This window comes from Ascaphus truei, chromosome 17 (assembly GCF_040206685.1).
Source record: "Ascaphus truei isolate aAscTru1 chromosome 17, aAscTru1.hap1, whole genome shotgun sequence".
Lineage (NCBI taxonomy): Eukaryota > Metazoa > Chordata > Amphibia > Anura > Ascaphidae > Ascaphus > Ascaphus truei.
The window spans coordinates 44,265,297-44,289,259 of record NC_134499.1 but is presented as its reverse complement, the minus strand read 5'-3'; the positions used below and the strand labels follow the sequence as shown (position 1 = coordinate 44,289,259).

The 23,963-nt window shown below is 43.3% G+C and overlaps 1 protein-coding gene across 21 annotated transcripts in view; it reads right to left on the bottom strand.

The window, feature by feature from the left end:
- The window catches only part of PBRM1 (polybromo 1), a 101,348-nt gene extending 77,500 nt beyond the window's left edge, over nucleotides 1–23,848 (bottom strand). For 6 of the 21 annotated variants that reach the window (XM_075575018.1, XM_075575013.1, XM_075575019.1 and 3 more), the window contains exons 1-8: nucleotides 23,636–23,674; nucleotides 11,548–11,703; nucleotides 10,172–10,269; nucleotides 9,579–9,726; nucleotides 9,108–9,254; nucleotides 8,455–8,571; nucleotides 5,913–5,942; nucleotides 1,256–1,324 (exon numbers count right to left, since the gene is read on the bottom strand). In XM_075575018.1, the coding sequence (XP_075431133.1) occupies nucleotides 1,256–1,324; nucleotides 5,913–5,942; nucleotides 8,455–8,571; nucleotides 9,108–9,254; nucleotides 9,579–9,726; nucleotides 10,172–10,269; nucleotides 11,548–11,703; nucleotides 23,636–23,659 (789 nt within the window). In that variant the 5' untranslated portion in view covers nucleotides 23,660–23,674. Of the gene's footprint in view, nucleotides 1–1,255; nucleotides 1,325–5,912; nucleotides 5,943–8,454; nucleotides 8,572–9,107; nucleotides 9,255–9,578; nucleotides 9,727–10,171; nucleotides 10,270–11,547; nucleotides 11,704–23,635 lie in introns of those variants that run through there. The other 15 variants (XM_075575015.1, XM_075575021.1, XM_075575026.1 and 12 more) reach the window with 6 other exon arrangements.
- Nucleotides 23,849–23,963: the final 115 nt, after the last annotated feature.

Here is a 23,963-nt window from a genome sequence, read left to right as displayed (position 1 = left end):
GAGTCAGGAGGCAGCGGTTTCTGCAGCAATGCAAGCAAAGAGGATGAAGTGCCTTGAAATGACAAATACATCTCTACTTCAACAACGCAAAGCCTGATGACTTAAGATGTACCAGCGGAGCAAAGCAAAATCAAGGTAGTAGAACTGCGTACTAATAACCAGCCGTCTGAGGTACATGGGTTTTATCTTTTCTCTTCATTGATATCTTATGATACACAAAATAACTTTTTATTGTTATATAATAATGTACAGGTGCATATCATCAAATTTCAGGGGTAACAAAAAATAATGCATGGTCATTTTTAAAACCTTAAAATTCATAAAACGTAACTTACTCCAGAGAAAACTACTTGTCAAACTATAAAAAAAATATAATTTTTGTAAGTAGGATATTTTTGGTGCACTTAGAGGTGTTTGGAATTTGTGTTGTGAAGCAATTTAGTTTTGAGGTAGCATTATACATTTAACAAATAGAAAATATTAATTTAGCATGAGGTAAGCAACCTTGTAATTTAGAACACGGTTTACAGAATAATATAGCATAATATATTCAGAACTTTAATAGCGAACCCTTTCTTGAAGAATCTTGATAAAAGCAGAATGTCTTTCCAGAAATGTGATAACACTGAAGTAAAAGAACAAATGGTGTATAGATGGAGTTCCCTTTAGTGCTCTATACTCTGGTTAAAGCTGCAGTTCAGTCTTTGTTTTTTTTTTACATTTATTTTTTTACTTCAATAGTTTCATGTGTGCAATCTCTAATTACCTAAAGAACAGTATAGCTGCAGCTCAATTCGTTTTCCATGTATTGATAGGTCGAAATTTGGTGACATATTAAAAGCTGGCATTTGTTTATAATCTGCTTGACTGGCAGTGGAAGCTCATGAATATTCATGAGCACTCCTCCACTGACGTGCTAGAGGGAGGGCAGGGCTGACAAAGGGGTGTGCCAGAGCTTGTGACAGGACATGAAGGGGCAGTGCCTTAGCAAATGGCTGTTAAAATAGAATACAAGAAAATTGGTCTTTCAAAGTTGTTTTTTTAAAAACAGAAAATGCTAAAAGTATTTTTTCTTACTACAGAACTGATTTATTAAAAAAAAAAACATGCAGGATATTGACTGAACTGCAGCTTTAATTACCTGTTCAGTTTTGCTTTTTCAACTATGCCCTAATATGACAGAGGTTAAGCTATTAGGTTTAAGTACAGTATGTCACCCAGGGGGAGCAATTTAGTTATTTCCTAATGTAAATACCTGAATTCTGTGAGAAATTGTCTTCAGATCAATGGGATCTTTGATTATTGCATAGTAGTCTGGATAATGCTGAAAGACAAAAAGATTAAATGTTCTAAGACTTTGATTCACCACAACACGAAAACTAGGATCCTAAAAATGAGAGAAAGCGGCTACATGTTCTGTCACATTTGTACCTTATTGTATTATTAATGTTATCGTTTTGCTGAACTTTAAAGAATACAGCAGGAAGTGAATGCATATCTATCTAACCATTTTACTGGTATACATGATGGCAACACATTCTGAGGAAAGGTTCAAATTATATGCTATCCTGCTTTCGTCCTGTGGCCGAGATGCAGGCTCCATTAAACCAGGGTAAATAGCATTAGGTCACCTAAACTAGTAATTGGGGTTGCTTTCCTTTCGTTTCTCAAATCCACTAAACTAATTTTATGCAAAAACAACGGTCGTCATTTAACTCATTAGCATACGGTTAACATTAGATTTATTTAGCAATACCTTGCGATAGTTTAAAATAACCTGAAGTTAATTCACGTCTGACCTATAGATGGCGTTGGCTCCCTCCTGAGGTACCTGGGAGTTATGCTAATGAGTCATTAGCATACCCTATTAGCATATTTCCCAGGTATATCAAGAATACCCATTTTTTGTGCACCGCTGTCTATTTACGTGTTGTCTAAATGTGTGTTTGAGGGGGTATATATAGCACAAGGGATTTTAGTAAAATCTCGTCATCTTTAGGTATGACCTAAATAACATCAGGTTAAATCCCTATGTTAACCTGAATGGTAGCAAGTAGATATGCGATGTTAGGGGGAACGCCTCTCTTGCATATAATTAGCACTAACGTCCTGGGGGAAAATAACCGTATGTTATTTCAGGAATAGCACTTGGTTAACATTCAGTTATTTGCACTAGTGCATAGGCGATCTGATTTACTTAACGCTAATATAGGTTAATAATGGGTTACATTTAGTGCATTTGGGCGTGTCTTTAAGCAACAGAACCCTCTCCCCTCCTCCCACAGAAGTCTGCATAAGTTTAACTTATCAAATGTTAGTATATTACCCACGGAGCGTTTCCTATTTAAAAAACAAAAATGTTTTTATGGTGTTAAAAATCATGATTTTCTTAACCTCCACGAACACTTAATATGTCAAATGATTATAATCTCCAGGAGCATTCGGTGTAAAAAAGAAAACAAATTATAATACTGTTGGAATGGGCAACAAGAGATCTCCAAAACAAGAAATAAAACAAGAAAAAAAAAGTGCCCAAACAAATGGCGATCAGCGTGGCAGTCCTTTTATAGGTCAATGACACCACCTATTACAGGAATAATGGACCGTGTGTTGAAGGCTTAGATATCAGCATTAACTATTCCTCAGCATACTTGTCAGAATCTTTTTTTATGCGTTTTGTTTAAAACAAGCAGTAATTCTGCCCAAGTGGTTCAGTTACATTTCTGTATTAACAGTATGAACTGGCTAAACACGTTAGGCATTTAGGTTGACGTATCCTTCAAAACATAATTGGATCTGAAAACAACTGCAACAGGCAATTCATTATAGTAGTACTGTGGTGAACCTTGGGTATAACACAATATATGACAAAAAGAAGGACAAACAGTAAAACAGAATCATAAAGGAAAAGGCTAGTTTTTGAAGGATGACACAAAAAAAAGAAACCCACAGGAAATATATATATATATATATATATATATATATATATATAAAAAACAGTATACCCATAAAATAAGGTGCTCAAAGACATATTTGAAAAATATAGCAAATAAAATTGTAATTTTATTACATACAAACACAGAAAAATATACTTTAGAAAAAACACAACCGGAGTGACCAGTATGCATTGTAAATAGCAGATATTTACTTACGCCAGGTAAGTTATAACACCTTCCATCATGCCTGGCTTGTTTGCAGTGTTTCAGGGCCAGCATCCGGTCAGTGTATAAACGCAGTGAGATTAATGGAGTTAAGTTTACCTCCTGCATCTTCATTCTTCTCTACATATCAAGGACGAAGCTGCAGGAAGTACGCTTAACGCCATTATCCAAACTGCATTTATAAACGGATCTAATCCAGGATCATGGGTCCCATTAGGTCGGCTGTAGTGACATCGAGCTTTATGAGTATATAAGGCTGGCCAAGATTTATATAAACACGCCGCTGGCCAAATGCGCATCAGTGTTTAACGGTCGTGCAGGATGTGGTATGACCGGATGCTGGCCCTAAAGCACAGCAAACAAGCGAGACATGACGGAAGGTGTTATAACTTACCTGGCATCCTTGCATTCACAAACTGCTCTTTAAAGATCGGAGCGAGACCACAGGAGAATTACACTTGTTTGTTAGTAGCCGAGTGGTGACGTGAGATCCTATGGGACGCAAGCATAGCTTTTCCCTTACGTGTTGATATATCATTTTTTTCCTTTTTATTCATCCTTCCGAACTTTATTACTATACTGCAATCGTCATATACGTGCATAACTTATGTAAATAACGCATTTATAACAGGCTCTATAGACTCCCCGCTTGAGCACAGCTTCAGTACAGGTAGGGAGCTTGTATTGATTTCAGGACGTGCTGACGGGCGCATGTGTGAACTGCCGTTTGCCTATTGGGCGATATGTCCTTACATCGCGAGTGTCCTTAAAGCGGGATATGCCTGTATTGCTTTTCAAATAAGTCTCTATGTGTGTGTGTGTGTGTGTGTGTGTGTACACCTTATTCTATGGGTTATACTGTTATTTAGACCTACCTGTGTGTGTGTGTGTGTGTGTGTACACCTTATTCTATGGGTTATACTGTTATTTAGACCTACGTGTGTGTGTGTGTGTGTGTGTGTGTGTGTGTGTACACCTTATTCTATGGGTATACTGTTATTTAGACCTACCTGTGGGTGTGTGTGTGTACACCTTCTTCTATGGGTATACTGTTATTTAGACCTACGTGTGGGTGTGTGTGTGTACACCTTATTCTATGGGTTATACTGTTATTTAGACCTACCTGTGTGTGTGTGTGTGTACACCTTATTCTATGGGTTATACTGTTATTTAGACCTACCTGTGTGTGTGTGTGTGTGTGTGTGTGTGTGTGTGTGTGTGTGTGTGTGTGTGTGTGTGTGTGTGTGTGTGTGTGTGTACACCTTATTCTATGGGTATACTGTTATTTAGACCTACCTGTGGGTGTGTGTGTGTACACCTTCTTCTATGGGTATACTGTTATTTAGACCTACGTGTGGGTGTGTGTGTGTACACCTTATTCTATGGGTTATACTGTTATTTAGACCTACCTGTGTGTGTGTGTACACCTTATTCTATGGGATATACTGTTATTTAGACCTACCTGTGTGTGTGTGTGTGTGTGTGTGTGTGTGTGTGTGTGTGTGTGTGTGTGTGTGTGTGTGTGTACACCTTATTCTATGGGTTATACTGTTATTTAGACCTACCTGTGTGTGTGTGTACACCTTATTCTATGGGTATACTGTTATTTAGACCTACCTGTGGGTGTGTGTGTGTACACCTTATTCTATGGGTATACTGTTATTTAGACCTACCTGTGTGTGTGTGTGTGTGTGTGTGTACACCTTATTCTATGGGTATACTGTTATTTAGACCTACGTGTGTGTGTGTGTGTGTGTGTGTGTGTGTGTGTGTGTGTGTGTGTGTGTGTGTGTGTGTGTGTGTGCGCGCGCGCACACACCTTATTCTATGGGTATACTGTTATTTAGACCTACGTGTGGGTGTGTGTGTGTGTGTACACCTTATTCTATGGGTATACTGTTATTTAGACCTACCTGTGGGGGTGTGTGTGTGTGTGTGTGTGTGTGTGTGTACACGTTATTCTATGGGTATACTGTTATTTAGACCTACATGTGGGTGTGTGTGTGTGTGTGTACACCTTATTCTATGGGTATACTGTTATTTAGACCTACGTGTGTGTGTGTGTGGGTGTGTGTGTACACCTTATTCTATGGGTATACTGTTATTTAGACCTACCTGTGGATGTGTGTGTGTGTACACCTTATTCTATGGGTATACTGTTATTTAGACCTACCTGTGGATGTGTGTACACCTTATTCTATTGGTATACTGTTATTTAGACCTACATGTGGGTGGGTGTGTGTGTGTGTGTGTGTACACCTTATTCTATGGGTATACTGTTATTTAGACCTATGTGTGTGTGTGTGTGTGTGTGTGTACACCTTATTCTATGGGTATACTGTTATTTAGACCTACGTGTGGATGTGTGTGTGGGTGTGTGTGTACACCTTATTCTATGGGTATACTGTTATTTAGACCTACCTGTGTATGTGTGTACACCTTATTCTATGGGTATACTGTTATTTAGACCTACCTGTGGATGTGTGTACACCTTATTCTATGGGTATACTGTTATTTAGACCTACCTGTGGGTGTGTGTGTGTACACCTTATTCTATGGGTATACTGTTATTTAGACCTACGTGTGTGTGTGTGTGTGTGTGTGTGTGTGTGTGTGTGTGTGTGTGTGTGTGTGTGTGTGTGTGTGTGTGTGTGTACACCTTATTCTATGGGTATACTGTTATTTAGACCTACCTGTGGATGTGTGTGTGTGTACACCTTATTCTATGGGTATACTGTTATTTAGACCTACCTGTGGGTTCCTTCTTTTTTGGGTGTTGTCCTTCAAAACAAGAAAAAAAAGCCTTGGATATTTTTTTTTAGGATTATATTCTTTTCTTTGATGCTGCAGCCTACAGGATATTTATTCTTGCGAATTTACAGGCTTTCGCCTGTTTTTAAAATACCTGCCATTCGGTTCAATAGGAATAGTCGGGAAAAAGCCTATGATTACTTATTTTATCACATTTGTAACAAGAATACCCTGTATTTGGTTAGGCTTCACATTTTAGGCGGCAAACCCTCGTAACTAAAAACAACTTTTTGTAAAAAAATTAATGAATATGTCTTCTGTAAACACACTTCATCATACTTAAAGGTGCAGTCCTGCCCAGCACACAAATTAACTAATGACAGTGGCCTGTTTAACAGGTTAAATGTAGCCAATATGAAAATATGAAAAAATGATTCAAATTTGTCGATCTGACAACGTATAACAAATTTGTAATGGTAAACAAATGCTTTAAAGGGTTTTTACAATCTAATGTGTTTTGGTGAGAAGTGCTGGTAAGTCCTCAGTCACACAATATACATTCGATATACTGCTCGACCGCAATACCTATATGTGTAGTATTATTGACCAAGGTGCATAGGGACACAGTGGATATATGCAACAACTGATAGAAGGGAAAGAGATCCCTTCCAAGAAGCCCCTTTCACTTGCATTCAAAGTACATATAACAAATATTGATATAATATATCTTGCAAAACACAAATATTTGATAAAGAGTACAATTTTATATATATTTGTACTCAATGTACCACTAATCCAAAAAAATAATGCATTTTATTGACATCCGACATCAACGTTAATTGTGATTATATTTACAGTGTATTTATAAACTCCTTGGAGAGGCTGTATGGGCCGTAGTACTGCAATGGGATAACATTTATGTGGGTGCAGCCCCAGCCATTTACACAGCTAAGCTTAATATCATTAGGTTAATTAGTATGCAAAACTCATAGTGCGACAGTGCTGCCTACTCCTCATAGGTAATAGTAACTGTCGGAAATAGACCACTATGATACAATAATTGTGTGCAAATGATATAATTGCTAGCTATATGGTAGCCAGTGCTTACACTCATAGCTATATTGTGAGACACTCTGTGTCAAGCATATAGGGTTATTAGTATAGTAATCACAATAAGTCGTTGTACATATCCACACAAATTATAACCAGTATGATCTTATTAGCAATGCCTCGTAATATCTTGACCTGACAGTCCAACATCTTGTATTTATACAATAAATCATAATTAACGTTGATGTCGGATGTCAATAAAATTTATTATTTTTTTGGATTAGTGGCACATTAAGAGTACAAATATATATAAAATTGTACTCTATCAAATATTTGTGTTTTGCAAGATATATTATATATCAATATTTGTTATATGTACTTTGAATGCAAGTGAAAGGGGCTTCTTGGAAGGGATCTGTTTCCCTTCTATCTGTTGTTGCATAAGTCCTCAAAGTCCCAGGTAAATTGATAGGTTTGCTCTGCATTATGTTTGCAAAGTAATTATGGTGCCATCATTAGTCAGAAAGGTAAACATGAGAAGTGGATATGCTCGAATCTAGTGTAGCTGGCAATAATCTATTCATATTCCTTTTCACAAGGTACAATAGGCAAGACCGTTTCTTTACAGGTGATTGAATATATCTAAATAAATTACCTGGTGAGATTTATTTTGATCCTCTACTTTTACCATCCTTTTGAAAGCAAAGATTTGGTTACTTTCTTTGTATTACGCAAATCTGGAATTTCACTTGGGCCACTGAATGTGGACGTGTTGGCCTATCGAGGCTGTTTCCTCTATATTTAGCCCATTCGGTCTTTGTGTGATACACAACAGTCTTGTGATAGGAATAAGAGATGGGGCTGTCTGTGCAAGCTCTTGTTGAGCAAACAATGACATTACATAAAATGGAGAAGCTTCATACTAACATTGGGAGGGTCTGCACCTTTAACCAAGTTTCAGATTTATAATGGATTAGTAAACAGTGATATGAGAAAAGTAGATTTCATATTCTAATAATAAATATACTAAAGAGAGGAGAGAGAGAGAGAGAGAGACAGAGAGACAGAGAGGGGGGGGAGAAAGAGAGAGAAATGGGGAGAGGGAGAGAGAGAGAAAGGGGGTGAGAGATAGGAAGAGACAGAGAGAAGCGCTAGATCATTCGGAGAAATTACATGCAAATGAGCAGTGTCACTTTTTGCTTCATGTCCTTTTTAACACTGACCCCTATAATCTTCTGCCTGCCGCATTATACAGCGTTTCAGCACAGCCTGGGTTACAGACGTGCAGGGACAGTAACCTACTCACAGACTGTGGTTTCAACCTTTTGGGTCTCAGTCTGGGGATGGTTATACTGACTTTGCAATTTGCTGCTGGAAGAGGTAAACACACAATTATTTTCCTTTTCATATTTAGGATATTAAGTTCACTTTTCTCATATTTCTCATTTTATCCATCCACTACAAATCCAAAATATTAAGTTTTACTACTCACCACCTTGGAAGGAAGCTTCTGAAAGAGTTCACTGATGATCCTCCCGGTGGGGTGAGTGGCACTGCTTATGGAGTCTAGGAGCTGTTCAAGGATTGGTTTCAAGTAACTTTGAGCAGACTAATAGGAAAAATTAAAATAAATGATGTAAAAAAGAATGCAATAGTCACTAAACTTAATAAATGACATACAGATGATGCTGGCATAAATATGGAGATATGTGGGCCATTCAGATCCTTTGGTATGCACCAAAAACAGGTTTGTGGTGTAATTTAGGTATTTCAAGTCTAAGAGTTCTCCATACAGAACAATGAAAACACACCAAGAATTTCTATGTGAACTTTTCAACACTCGCCTAAATTGCAATTTGGGTAAAGCTAGAGTGGTATGTTTTGATAAGAAAAGAAAAAAGTACAGATAATCTAGAGATAAGAGCGGTCTGAAATAAACAGTGGAACATTTCAAGATCATTGTTTTAATCTGTAAAATATTGATTACTACAAATGTATTATACATGAGGGGAGTAGTATAAGAAGGTAACCAACATATGGCAAAGGACACTTTAGGCTCCTTTACTTTGCTTTAATTCTAAACCAGAAAGAATCTAATAAGAACATACGCAGATTCTGTAGCCACAATTACTTTCACAAACTTACTTCTCCCTCTGGGGTTGCACTGTGACTGTCTAGCACTTCATCCTCTTCCTCATCCTCTTCACAGTCGCCTTTCTGAATAAACTCATTTCTTGTACGCAGATACAATTCCCACAGTTTACACGCAGCTTTATACTCTGAAGTATCAGGCTGTTTTGTGCAATTAAAAAAAAAAGAAAAATGTCTGTTAAAGGATCAAGCCCACCCTAGCATTTTAAGTTTTTTTTAAATATTTATCTACTTTAACCACGGTGATATCTCCCAGTATACTGAGCAGCGAACCCACCACGTCCACCGGGCAAAACTGGAGTGTTGGGGGTGGGGGGTGAGAAAGGAGGGTAGTCAGTGGGACTAATACACATTAGGTATGCGAATTGTCAAACCTTATAAAATAACCACGGTTAAGCCCTCTCGGGATTGTAAATATGGGGTGACAAAGTAGCCTAACGGGCTTACAGAATTACAGCCCCTTACCTTATAATAAGCTTTTGCATTCTGAAAGAGCAACTGAAAATCAGCGGTCAGTACATGTACATCATCATACTCTTCCATCTTTAATTTCTGTTGGATCTTCATCAAGTCAATGGGCTGAGAAACAACTTCATAATAATCTGGTTGATTTCTGTGTAGTGACAGAAAAAAACTCAATGATGGAATTCCAATTGAGTATGTGAAAAACACATGATGGGATCTCAAACCCTAAACTGCAGCCATTGATCTGAAAATATAACATTATAATCCTTTGCTAAAGTGTAATACTATATTTACACACATCAATATGTATAGAGAGCCAACAATGTACATAGCACTTTACAACATTACAATAAAAGTTAAATAAATGACAAACACTCAGCCAGTTCCACACACAAAAAAGCTTGTACATATCTTAATCAATTTCCCTCTTATTCTGATCACATTTCACTGTAAAATAAAAGCAGCTGTTTTCGGTAGCAATGTCTGCTGGTCTCCAATGAGCAAATAAATCACAGGAATAAAGATTATGGGTAATCACAAAAAATCTGTCTGACAGGAAAAAGTAAAGAAGCGCGCGCGCGCACACGTCTTACCTGCGTTTAGGTGCCCGTATAAAGAGTTCACATAGAAGTCTGCCCTGCTCGTCTTTATAATCTCGGATTGTGTTATAGAGTTCATGGCACACAGCAATCTAGAAGAAAAATAGCAAAAATATTGACAAAATATGTAGAAAAAAGTCCATATGCAATATTTACCAATCAGTGCTCAGCTAAAAGGCACCTTATGGCTTAACATGGTTTGTATATATGGGTCCTAGTACCATATATATTAAGCAGTCTTCTGCCATTCAAGTGCTGGAAGATCCCTTATAGAAGCGGTTTTCAACCTTTTTCTCTCTCAAGGCGCCCCTATGGATAATGCCCACGTGCTGCGGCACCCCAGGCAACCACACACACACACACACACACACACACACACACACACACACACACACACACACACACACACACACACACACACACACACACACACACACACACACACACACACACCGCAAGGCAGGCAGGCAGCCACACACACAGCAACGCAGGCAGCAACACACACACAGCAACGCAGGCATCTACACAAACACACACACGGCAGGCAGCCACACACACAAATAAAAGGAGATGCATATACCAAATGAGATGGCAGATACATATACCAATTAAGACAAACATTAGGACACCAATCATCAGCTCACAGCTCTTTCCCGTCCAGTTTCTTCCTCAAGGGTACAGCTGTGACCAAATGTCTGAATCCGCCTCAGGCAGTACTAGGTATGCTCCGGGCACCACCATCTGATCGGGCTGCATTACTTAGCAGCAGCCAAGTAGGATGGACGGAAACTGCCCAGCTCCTTCTCTGCTTTGGGAGAATATAAAACTTGCTTCACCCTTTTGACATTCCCACAGCTCCCAGGGTACTGCGGAACACTGACTCCTAGCCCACTGACTAGAATGAGCTGTAAATTGTCTTCCAGTGAAGGAAGGTATCTTACGGCAGAAGACTGCTTACTAAATATAGCCATTAATATCACAAAGAAAATATCTTATTTTTCTTTATGCTTTACTAAAAACTTTAAGGCAAAGAATGTAGACCTCGAAGAGTTTTAACCTTTAAAGAGACCGAATGATGTACCTGGTACTGCATGGACCCTGGCACGCATGGGGTCCACTTGAGTTTATAGGTGCAGTTACCTCCACTTTGATGCATCCAGGGCCTGCTAGAAATGATCGATCATTGCGCGATCGTATGACGCGGTAGTGCCGGAAGTCTGATAGCACTTTAGTGCTGCCAAACCCAAAGCACTATAAATAGTTCAAACGGCCATCCCATTGACCATTTTTTCCTTCTTATAGGAAAATGCGCTACTCAACTCCGGTGTTAAGGAAAATGGATGCAGAAACGGGTGCGCACAGCTACTTACAGGATCTACAGTTGGAACATTAGGAAGTCTCCTCCGTTTCCGGCCAGAGGTTGGCGTACTTGTTGAGTGGTGGCCATCCTCAAAGTCTCCACCACTGATGCTGCTAGATGGAGATGTGGCTCTACGCCTCTTGGAACTCACTGGTTCTACGATGTCCTACAACAAATTACAGAGGATAATTGAATGTACAAACTGGCAATAAAACACTTCCATAATAGCAAGAACAAAAACAAGAAGGAGCACACAACTCTGTATTACAGATATGTACAGAATAAAAGATAAAACAAGCTTATTGTATATAACTTCCACTCAATCTTCGCACGGTAGGGACAACCAGGGGACCGATATGCGTCTCCGTTAGAAACTTATTAGTCACGCTATCGAGTTCAGTCGGCTCTCCGGAATGGGACGTTTGGGTGCTGTCAAAACGCAGCGGGACACTTCGCCGTGATGTCCGCTCCTACGCCCGACCGCCAGCTGTCTGCCGCGCACACAACAAGCCAAGCCAGGTCTGCCGCTCCGACAACTGCATGTCCTGACCGCCCACTCTGACAACTGCATGTTTAAATGTTCTTCACTTTCCTGAGCGGCAGACCTCTAGGATTGTATTTTTCCCCACCCGACAAAGGGAAGTATTTTTAGCCGATTACAATTGTGTGTATATGCAAATACACATTTATTTTTATTTACTATTACACTTTCACTACTGTGAGTGTTTAAATATACACTTCTATTTTTGTATTGTTCGTCTCTATTATCAGTGTTTTTATATACTCACAATTAGGCACTTGATCATATTGTCTATTTGCATTTTAATGCGCCCTTTTTTCTTTTTCATTACTTCCATAATAGGCAAGGAAGAAAAGAAATGGTTAAACCCTAAATTAAAATCCTAAACTAATGTTTCATATGAAGGTCATGGATTTGTGAACCTTGCTACTCAATTAAACATTTTTTTTTCCATATCAAGCAAAGTCGCTGGGGTCACACAATTAACATTAAACAACCCCTAAACGTTATAAGGAGCCATTATGATGTTCAGGAAACAACATTTGATTTTTGCTCGTTCTCTAGTGAGGGAAATCCTGACCACCACAAGGCGGCTATTGAGACGGAAGCAGAGGGTGTTCCAATGCCATTTGTGTCACCGGGGGTCTGTTCGTCTCTCTAAGCAGTCAGGTGGTTGCATTGCTGGTAGACTGGCAGAACTCTGGGGCCCGCTGGTCATCTGTCACTGCAAGTGTTAAACTAACCTGCAGCTGGCGGCGGGTGAGGAGGACCACGGCGACATCCTGGTGGCGGTGGGGGCAGAGGAAGACAACCTTCAGCCGGTGGCAGCAGAGGACGACATTCTTCACAGCCGGTGCTGGTAGGAGCAGAGTAACATGTGACTGGAGCAGGAGTGTTACTATTGGACAGCAGGGGAGGAGCTGCAACGGAAGTCTGTAGACTTCTGGGTCAGACCACTGGAGCGCGGTTCACCCAGTCTGTCCAATAGTAATGCGCCTGCTCCAGTCACATGTTCCTCTGCTCCCACCGGCACCGGCTGTGACGGACGTCGTCCTCTGCTCCCACTGCCACCAGGATGTCGCTGTGGTCCTCCTCACCCTATGCCGCCTGCTGCAGATAAGTAAAAAATACCCGGCAGGGCAATTATTATTGAAGGAGCAGCCGGTTGGGATCAGGATATGCAGGGTAATCGGTTGACAGTACAGTGCCATTAGAATTTTGGTTGCCTCCTTCCTACTCCCGGTGACGTCACATCTGTGAAGCAACAGTACAAGCGGTGCTCGGACCGCACCAACATGCCAGGGGTGTGTTCCTCAAACTAAGCAAGTGATCTCAGGCTGCGGTCACAGGTATCAATGTTAGGTTTCCAAGAGGCCGAATGCTACGAATTTATTGGAGTGAGTGAGGGCTTTAGAGAAGAGAGGGCATGGTGTTTGTAACAAGAGATATAACCCAACCCCTCACCCTCTGGAAGTTGTGCGGTCGGTCCGGCCGCGCCACCGCTCACGACCGCCTCAACTATACCAACGTCAGCCTCACACAGGTAATTGTAACTGACGTGTGCGAACTAATTAATATATATATATAAATAAAGCAGAAAATAGCCGTGTTAGTGCAGTTGCGATAGTGCAGAATAAATGAGTTCTTCAGTATTAGGTGATACCTTTTTTATTGGACTAACAATTTATGTCATAGGACAAGAGTTCTCCTCTCCTTCAGGTCTGCAATACTGATATACAAAGGATTCAATGGCTAAAACAGTGTAGAGAGAGGGAAAAACAAACAAAAAAAAAACAGATATTTACTGTAGATAAGGTCGGGTGTTAAGTGTTTGAAGCCAGGGGACAGTGTCAAAGAAAGGTGGGGAGGGGAAGGGATGCTGGGGGGGGAGAGAAAGTGTGGAGAAGAATTGAGGCAAGCAGGATAATTACAAACAATTTTGATAGGGTGTGAGAAAGCCCATGTCCGCATTAAGTCCTTTGGTTTTGGTGTCAAAGAGTCTTATCATTCTGAGTTCAAATGTTTTCCCTTCTGGGGTGCTTTTAAACATTCCAGGGGGGAGTGACTGACTGGGTGGGGGGGGGGGGTATGACTGACTGACTGGGTGGGGGGGGGGGGTATGACTGACCGACTGGATGGGGGCGGTATGACTGACTGGGTGGGGGGGGTATGACTGACTGACTGGGTGGGGGGGGTATGACTGACTGACTGGGTGGGGGGGGTATGACTGACTGACTGGGTGGGGGGTGTATTACTGGCTGACTGCGTGGGGGGGGGGGGTATGACTGACTGGCTGACTGGGTGGGGGGGTATGACTGACTGGCTGACTGGGTGGTGGGAGTATGACTGACTGGGTGGGGGGGGGTATGACTGGGTGGGGGGGTATGACTGACTGGGTGGGGGGGTATGACTGACTGGGTGGGGGGGTATGACTGACTGGGTGGGGGGGGTATGACTGACTGGGTGGGGGTGTGGGGTATGACTGACTGACTGGGTGGGGGGGGTATGACTGACTGGGTGGGTGGGGGGGGTATGACTGACTGGGTGGGGGGGGTATGACTGACTGGGTGGGGGGGGTATGACTGACTGGGTGGGGGGGGGGTATGACTGACTGGGTGGGGGGGGTATGACTGACTGGCTGACTGGGTGGGGGGGGGGTATGGCTGACTGGGTGGGGGGGGGGGGTATGACTGCCTGGGTGGGGGGGGGGGGGTATGACTGACTGGGTGGGGGGGGTATGACTGACTGGGTGGGGGGAGGGTATGACTGACTGACTGGGTGGGGGGGGGGGGTATGACTGACTGGCTGACTGGGTGGGGGGGTATGACTGACTGACTGACTGGGTGGTGGGAGTATGACTGACTGGGTGGGGGGGTATGACTGACTGGGTGGGGGGGGTATGACTGGGTGGGGGGGTATGACTGGGTGGGTGGGGGGGTATGACTGGGTGGGGGGGGGTATGACTGACTGACTGGGTGGGGGGGGTATGACTGACTGGGTGGGGGGGTATGACTGGGTGGGGGGGGGGGGTATGACTGACTGACTGGGTGGGGGGGGTATGACTGACTGGGTGGGGGGGTATGACTGACTGGGTGGGGGGGGTATGACTGACTGACGGTGGGGTGGGGGCATGACTGACTGACTGGGTGGGGTGGGGGGATGACTGACTGACTGACTGGGTGGGGTGGGGGGATGACTGACTGACTGGGTGGGGTGGGGGGATGACTGACTGGGGTGGGGTGGGGGGGTACCTCTGGTGTCCTACACGTTCTCTCTCTCTCTCATACACACACACACACACCACTCTCTCTCATACACACACACACCACTCTCTCTCATACACACATACACACACACACACACACACACATACACTCTCTGTGTGGGGGCGGGGGAAGCGGAGACAGCCACGGGGACCGAGGGGAACACCCCTGCCCCGCGCGTGCAGCCACAGGAGCGGAACCGGAGGGCAAGCGCGACAGGGGGGGAAATCCCCTGCTGTCATCTCCTGCCCCGCGCGAGCAGCCACGGGGACAGGAGCGGAGACCAGAGGGAAAGCGGGTTCGGGGGGGGGGACATTCCCCGCTGTCATCTCCTGCCCCACGCGTGCAGCCACAGGGACAGGAGCGGAACCGGAGGGCACGCGGGACGGGAGAGGGGGGGAAATCCCCCGCTGTCATCTCCTGCCCCGCGCGAGCAGCCACAGGGACAGGAGCGGAGACTGAGGGGATGAGGGGGAAAGCGCGAGCAGGAAACAGGGACCGAGCGCGCGAGGAGCAGCCATTACTTACCCCTGCAGAGAAGGGCTCCATTCCACGTCACGGCCAATTGGCCAATCAGCCAGGAGGATATTTTTTTTGTTATTTATTTATTTTTACATTTGTGGGAGGGGGGGGGGAGCGGAAAGGGAGGGGGAAGCGGAGACAGCCACGGGGACCGAGGGGAACACCCTTGCTGGCATCGGGAGCAGCCACAGGCACTGGGGGAAAGCGGGGACCGGAGGTCAACCGGGACGGGAGGGGGGAACTTTGTCCTCGTATAGAAATCGCTTAACTGGGAGTGAACACATTTGTCCATGACTTTGGATAGAATTGGGAGAAGGGAGATTGCCCTGTAGTTTGAGACAGTGTTTTGCCCCCACTTATGAAGATTGGGACAACTCTGGCAGTTTTCCAGGTCTTAGGGATATGGCCTGCAGACAGGATAGAGTTGACTATGGAAGCAATTGGTTTGGCAATTGCTGGGGCACCAAGTCTTAGGAAACTAGATTGTAGTAAGTCAGGTCCACATTGGCTGCATAGTTTTCATTTGAGGAGCGCTTGTCTAATCTCCTCTTCGGATAATGCTGGCAGTGAACAATAATGAATGAGGAAAGAGACTAAAAACCTGTAATGCTGCATTGCAATGCATACAAATAGACACATATTGCCAAATAATAAAACAACCAATAAAGTGCTCAAAAAGGGGGGGACATTTGTTAAACAAAACGTGAAAATTAATATATGCAAAGCCCTGTAAGAAATATGTAATTAATACAAATCATATTAACCCCTTATGAGCTACCCCAAATGGAAGATGTGTCATAGGGCAATAAAACAATATAACAAGAGAATTATACATATATAATATGAATAGACAATAACATGCTAATAAAAACGATATAAGAAATATAAAATAGTGTGTACAATAAACTTGGCATTTGAGAAACCTCAAAGAGAAACATGATAGGAGACAAAGAATTTGAAATGAGCGACAGTGCCACGAAAGGTCATAAGTCACTCCTAAGCACAACAGAGATAGTAGATGTTAAAGGAGCTGGGTATCCTAGAACCACAATAAGAGAGAGAGAGGGAGAAGAGCCGAACGCAAACCCTAAAGACAACGGGACAAGCCTAGACTAAAATGCTGGTATCAATACACTCGTTTAGGGACACTGGCTCCTGCAGGCCTAAAGTGTAAATCCAGAAGGACTCACGGACACAGAGTGCTTTGAAGCGATCACCTCCAAACTTGGACAGGCTGATGGCCTCAAGTGCTGTGATCCTGAGTCCGACTGGATCTTTTGCATGGATCTGTGCAAAATGCCTGGGGACACTAAGTAAGCACGCCTTTGACAATGGCTCTATGATGTTCAAGGAGATACTTTTTCCTCCCATGCCAATGGTTCAGTCCATTGCATCAATAATAACATCCACTGTTTAACCACCCATGTCATTTATGCATTGTCCTGTCCCTGGCAAATTCAGTATATAGGGCGCATGAACGGGTCGCTTGGTGCACATCAGACATCTGGTCCTTCCACATTTGGTACTGTGTAAGAAAAATTAAACCGCCCCATTCAAGCCCTAAAGTTCTCCTCACTAGAACATTTAAAAACTTTAAACCACAACAGTTTCTGGATGACCTTACCAACTGCCCATGGCACAGAATCGATTTAATTCCCGACCCTGATTCTGCGCTCGACTATTTCCAATCCGAGTTCTTAAAACTCTGCGATATCCATGCTCCACTACGCAAAATAAGGGTACGGGGGGCCCACCTTCCATGGGTTACACTTGACCTTATAGCACTCTACCAGTTCAGGGATGCCTTGTGGAAAAGCTACAAAGTAACTGGCACTACCAAGGATCTCAATCACTACAGATGCATGCGGAACATGTGCACAAGGCAAACAAGGCATGCAAAAGCACAATATTACTCTGACAATCTCCACCAGAATACATCAAACCCAGCTAACTTCTGGAAGGTTATCAACAATATATTCCAGCCTCCTAACCATCAACAACCAAGTAATATCACTAAGGGGGATATTACTCTGACAAACCCCACTGACATTGCAAATGCATTCAATGATTACTTTGTGGGGTGTGCCACTAACTTATTAGCGAAACACAGCCCAAACCACAAACCTGAATCTCATCCTGGGAGTACCCCTACAGTCCCACCCCCTCCCTAACCCTAACCCAGTACCTGAAGAGGAGATTATACAAGCGCTCCTCAAACTAAAACTAAGCAGCCAATGTGGACCCGACTTACTACAATCTAGGTTCCTACGACTTGGTGCCCCAGCCATTGCCAAACCAATTGCGTCCATAGTCAACTCTATCCTGTCTGCAGGCCATATCCCTAAGACCTGGAAAACTGCCAGAGTTGTCCCAATCTTCAAAAGTGGGGACAAAAACACTGTCTCAAACTACAGGCCAATGTCACTTCTCCCAATTCTATCCAAAGTCATGGAAAAATGTGTCCACTCCCAATTAAGCGATTTCATTACCAAAGCAAATTTCCCTAGCCAATTCCAATCTGGGTTTCGTCCCAAACACTCCACCGTAACTACCCTGCTAAAAGTTTGCAATGAAATCCAGTGTGGAATGGAACGGGGACAACTCACTGGTGCAGTATTCCTAGTTTTTGCAAAGGCTTTTGACACAGTTGATCATGCTATCCTGCTTAACAAACTCCAGAGCTCTGGAATAGGGAAACATGCTTTAAACTGGTTTCAGTCCTACCTATCAGGAAAATCCCAACATGTGTCCATCTCAGGCTCTAACTCCAACCCCCTGGATATCACCTGTGGTGTCCCGCAAGGCTCTGTTCTGGGGCCCCTACTCTTCTCAGTGTTCATTAATGATCTTCCCACAGCTTGTAAGGAAGCCTCAATACACATGTATGCAGATAACACAATCCTATATGTACACAGCCATAGCCTCTCTGACCTTCAACACATACTTCAGTCTGACTTTTTGAGACTCGAAAACTGGATTTCCCAAAACAAACTGTTTTTAAACACTGACAAGACTGTAACAATGGTATTTGGGACCAAGACTAAATTTGTAAAGCTTCCAGTGACTGAGCTCCTGATTAGAACCAACGCTAACACCACCCTAAAACCTGTCACTAGTTTTAAATACTTGGGCTTATGGTTTGACTCCCACTTAACATTCGGGATGCACATTGATACCCTGACAACCAAGACCTATGCCAAACTAGGGGTACTTTACAGGAACAAATCCTCCCTAAGTCTCCTGGTCAGAAAGCGTATCGCACAGCAGATGCTAATGCCAATTATTGACTATGGAGACATAGTATATGGCTCGGCTCCTCAAACCCACCTTAGCAAACTTGACACCCTCTACAATTCAATTTGTCGTTTTGTTCTCCAATGCAACTACAACACACATCACTGTGAAATGCTCAAAGAACTAGATTGGTCATCACTAGAGTCTAGGCGCAAAGTTCACCTTTCCTGTCTTGCCTTTATATTCTTCATGGGCAAGCTACCCAGCTACCTGAACAAGCTCCTTACCCCTACCACTTGCAGCACTTATCACCTGAGATCAGACTCCAAAAGACTATTCATGGTCCCAAGGCTCAACAAAGTATCCGGGCGTTCCTCCGTCTCCTTCCGTGCACCCCAAAACTGGAACAACCTACCAGAGATTCTCACATCCACCACCAGTTTAAGTTCTTTCAAATCTAAGGCTGTCTCACATTTTAGCGTATTTGTGATGGTGCTCAACAGTGCTGGGACTATATTGAAGGAGGGGAGTACACTGGGTGATAATAATATTTTACAATAGCACTGTCCCTTTAATTGGGCATAAGGTACCCTGAAGGTAGGAGTGGGTTGCCAAAGACAGCCCTCTCTTTCCTCATTGGGTAGCCCCAGGTTTAGTACTCACTGAATCTTCTTTCTTCTCCAGTCTCCCCTCCAGAGCGTGCAGCTGTATTAGGGTGTAGATCCAAAGCCAGGGTGTGCAGCGCACAGCAATAAGGAGGAGCAGGTCTTGCAGAAAAATAGTCCTTTATTTAATTCATGGTGTGGGACAACAGCAAACCTTCAACGCGTTTCGTTCAAGGAACTTTATCAAGAAGTGCTGTTTTAGGTTAAGAGCTACAGTTTATATACAGCTGACTGCCTTATTTTCGCGCCAAATCGTGACGTCATGTTTAATGTTAAGCCACTAAGAACCGTTATACTCGCGCATGCGCGCGGCGCCAACAACTCTATCATAATCTTTATGGTATTCTGAGTCCTCCGCGCATGCGCGCGGCGCCAAGGTATCAGGGGGTATGCTGCTGATGTCCGCCGAGTATTCCAGCTTGTACACGCCCTTGGGGCGGTCCTAAGCGCAATCCACGCCTCAGGCTCACACAGGATAACTCCCCCTTCTTACTTATACCTCGCCAGCGCTCTTAGTGATCTCTGGTTATATAAGACCTCCGCGCATGCGCGCGGCGCCGAGGTATCGGGTGGCCCACTCCTAATGACTGACATTAGGAGTGGGCCACCCGATACCTCGGCGCCGCGCGCATGCGCGGAGGTCTTATATAACCAGAGATCACTAAGAGCGCTGGCGAGGTATAAGTAAGAAGGGGGAGTTAGTTATCCTGTGTGAGCCTGAGGCGTGGATTGCGCTTAGGACCGCCCCAAGGGCGTGTACAAGCTGGAATACTCGGCGGACATCAGCAGCATACCCCCTGATACCTTGGCGCCGCGCGCATGCGCGGAGGACTCAGAATACCATAAAGATTATGATAGAGTTGTTGGCGTCGCGCGCATGCGCGAGTATAACGGTTCTTAGTGGCTTAACATTAAACATGACGTCACGATTTGGCGCGAAAATAAGGCAGTCAGCTGTATATAAACTGTAGCTCTTAACCTAAAACAGCACTTCTTGATAAAGTTCCTTGAACGAAACGCGTTGAAGGTTTGCTGTTGTCCCACACCATGAATTAAATAAAGGACTATTTTTCTGCAAGACCTGCTCCTCCTTATTGCTGTGCGCTGCACACCCTGGCTTTGTCTCACATTTTAACCTGGTCTGTAACTGTTTCATACGCTCATAATATATATTTTCTTTAACTGTGCACGCAATGTCTTGTATATAATGTATACCGTTAATTTATGTAACTGTACTTGTAACCATGTATTATTTGTTTTACTCTGTGCCCAGGACATACTTGAAAACGAGAGGTAACTCTCAATGTATTACTTCCTGGTAAAATATTTTATAAATAAATAAATTTGGAGTTGCCTTTGGGTTGAGTGGAATGTTGCCCACTGGTATCCTCAATCTGCTCGGTGCTAGTGTTTTTAATATTCTTTCCTTTGCGAAAGACCACCTGAGCAGATTGAGTTACCTGATCCTTTAAAAAAAAGGATCACAAGTGAGCACCTTCCAATGTGAGTTCAAAACTTGGACCACTTTACTGGACTGTCTACTGTATTTTCAAAATCTGGACCACTTTATGGAGCCACCTCCATAAAATGGACCTTGGATTGAATTACCAGATCATCAACACTGAGTGCGAGGTCTAAAAATACTATATGATCTTTCCTGAATTTTCAAATTTGATTAAATTATCTGTACGGTATCACGCTATGGAGCTTGCGCTTCTTTTTCTTTCATTTCTTTGTTAGGTATCATCGGTGTGGCAACACCATCATTGAATCTTGGTCGGATTTACTATTGCTCTTGGACTTTCTATATACCAGTTCATCGTTTGGTTTGAATAACATTTTATTTTAATTTAAATTATGTGCGATAAGTTGTAGTTCTCTCTTCCTCAGGTCTGAAATGTTGAATACTGAGGAAGAGAGGTATTAACAATAGCAAGAAAACAGTTAAGTAAAAGTTGCGCAATTTAAAAAAAAATTGTGGTAGATGCTATGGGCTGGGGGGGGAGGGATGTTTTTGCTCCTTTCATTTGTCCTGGGCCCCATGATTTCTGTTGGCGGTCCTGCTTATCAATCACAGGAGAACCGATCTATCAGAAGCTTCGGTAATTCGTTTTCAATAAAGGCAATCAAATGTTCAATATATTAAAACAAAAAAAATATTTTTTATTTTTATGCTGCTTGGATTGTCTCTAAAATGTCTAGCGTCATCTAGCAGTCCTCCATCATCTGAAGATGGTGATCTCTATATCAGAATCCTAAAACGCCCAAACTGCTAATCTTGGGGGAGGAAATAAGCCAATATAAAGAATCCGGATTCTGGACCTTTCCCTGAAAAACATTTAGGGTCCTCTGCACCAAGTGTAAATTTCAAATGTGTACCCACTTTCTTTCAATTTCTGATAGCTGGCTGGATGTATGCCAGTGGCCTCAAAGCACACTAACATGGAATTCAAAGCTAAAGTATCTGTTGCACATGATTCAATAGATTTAGCAGAACAAACTTTATTAATGATGTTTTAGTTAGCTTGAGACAGTGAAAGCACAACTTTCGGGGGTCACAGTCTTCATCAGGTGTATAGTGACTAAGAACAAAACACTCCAATAAATACCCCATTAAACAAGATGGAGGTTCTGTAAAAGGACCACCCACCTTGACAACAAAACTACAATGACTACTTCAAACTGTTCCATCATATACTTCTTCATCCAAGAAAGCTTGTCCGTCCTTTTAGAGTTATGTTTTCCCATAGTAAATGTCCCTCATTCATTCTACACACAATCTCGTGTTGATCGGCAGATCATTTCTGAATATATTCAGCACCACAACCAACACAAGAAAGAACCAATTAACAAAGTGTCTAGGTCTGCTTTCCAAACATGAGTAACATTAATCACATTTGATTCAAGAAGACCTGAATATGACCCCCTTCACCTAAATAACACTTTCTGAAATTCATAAAGGCTGAAAGGCTTAATCAAATTTACCATACGGTAGCTAAAAAAATTGAACTGTAATTTTTCTCAAGTGTCTTCGGTACATACTGATATTTCAACAGCCAAGATGTGGAAGAAATAACTACAAACATTTATCATTTTTAAAAATAGCTCATTCTGCTATTTCTGTACACTAAGGATAAAATATATCATACTCTAGTCAAATAGGATACATACGGGCTACAGAGTTATCTCCCATTATATTTAAAGTAAAGACGTATTCTACAACATACTGTACAATTGGACGAACTGGAGAAAGAAAATAATAACTTACAGAATATGATACTTTTACTTTGCACAGACAGACACGAAAGGTAAATCCTTTTACCACTTATTTCTGTACTATTTGTCACATACTTTACTAAAGAAAAAAAAAGCATCTAAACACTGTAATCTTTATTTCTATTCCCAGAATAGTATTATACACACCCTGGGACAATGGTAACACTCACTCATCACAAACCCTGAGGGAGCTCACTCCGAAAAGAAGTGTTCTGTCTGTTAAATGTGTAATACTTTACACGTTATAATAAAACCGGTGTCGTACGTTAAAATGTTTCATGTCTGATCATTGCGCCTGAGGGGAGAGAGGCGCGCCGGTAACGGGGAGAGAGGCGGGCCGGTAACGGGGAGAGAGGCGCGCCGGTAACGGGGAGAGAGGCGCGCCGGTAACGGGGAGAGAGGCGCGCCGGTAACGGGGAGAGAGGCGCGCCGGTAACGGGGAGAGAGGCGCGCCGGTAACGGGGAGAGAGGCGCGCCGGTAACGGGGAGAGAGGCGCGCCGGTAACGGGGAGAGAGGCGCGCCGGTAACGGGGAGAGAGACGCGCCGGTAATGGGGAGATGGGGGAGGAGAGGCCATGCGACGAGCTGCCACACAAAAGAAACAAGCGGCCTCTGTACCCAAAGCAACGAGGGCCACATCATCTCCTCCGCCCACTCACTCACTCACTCACCGACCGCCGCTTCCACCCGGACAGGCGCTGCCTCTGCCACACGGGGGCCGCCAGTGCTGCGGGATACTCGGGCCGCTGGAGCCGTTGGAGAGAAACTGAATGAACCGCGCACCAGCATCAACAAGGCCGCGAGTGACGCACGCCCGGCCGCGCGCTCTCGGGGGCGGTCCCGATGGGAACGCGCGCGTGGGCGGGGCTATGGTATTATAGAGATGACGCCTGGCGGCCATTTTGTTTGTGGGCTTCCCTGATTCGTCAAACTCTCGCTCATGAAA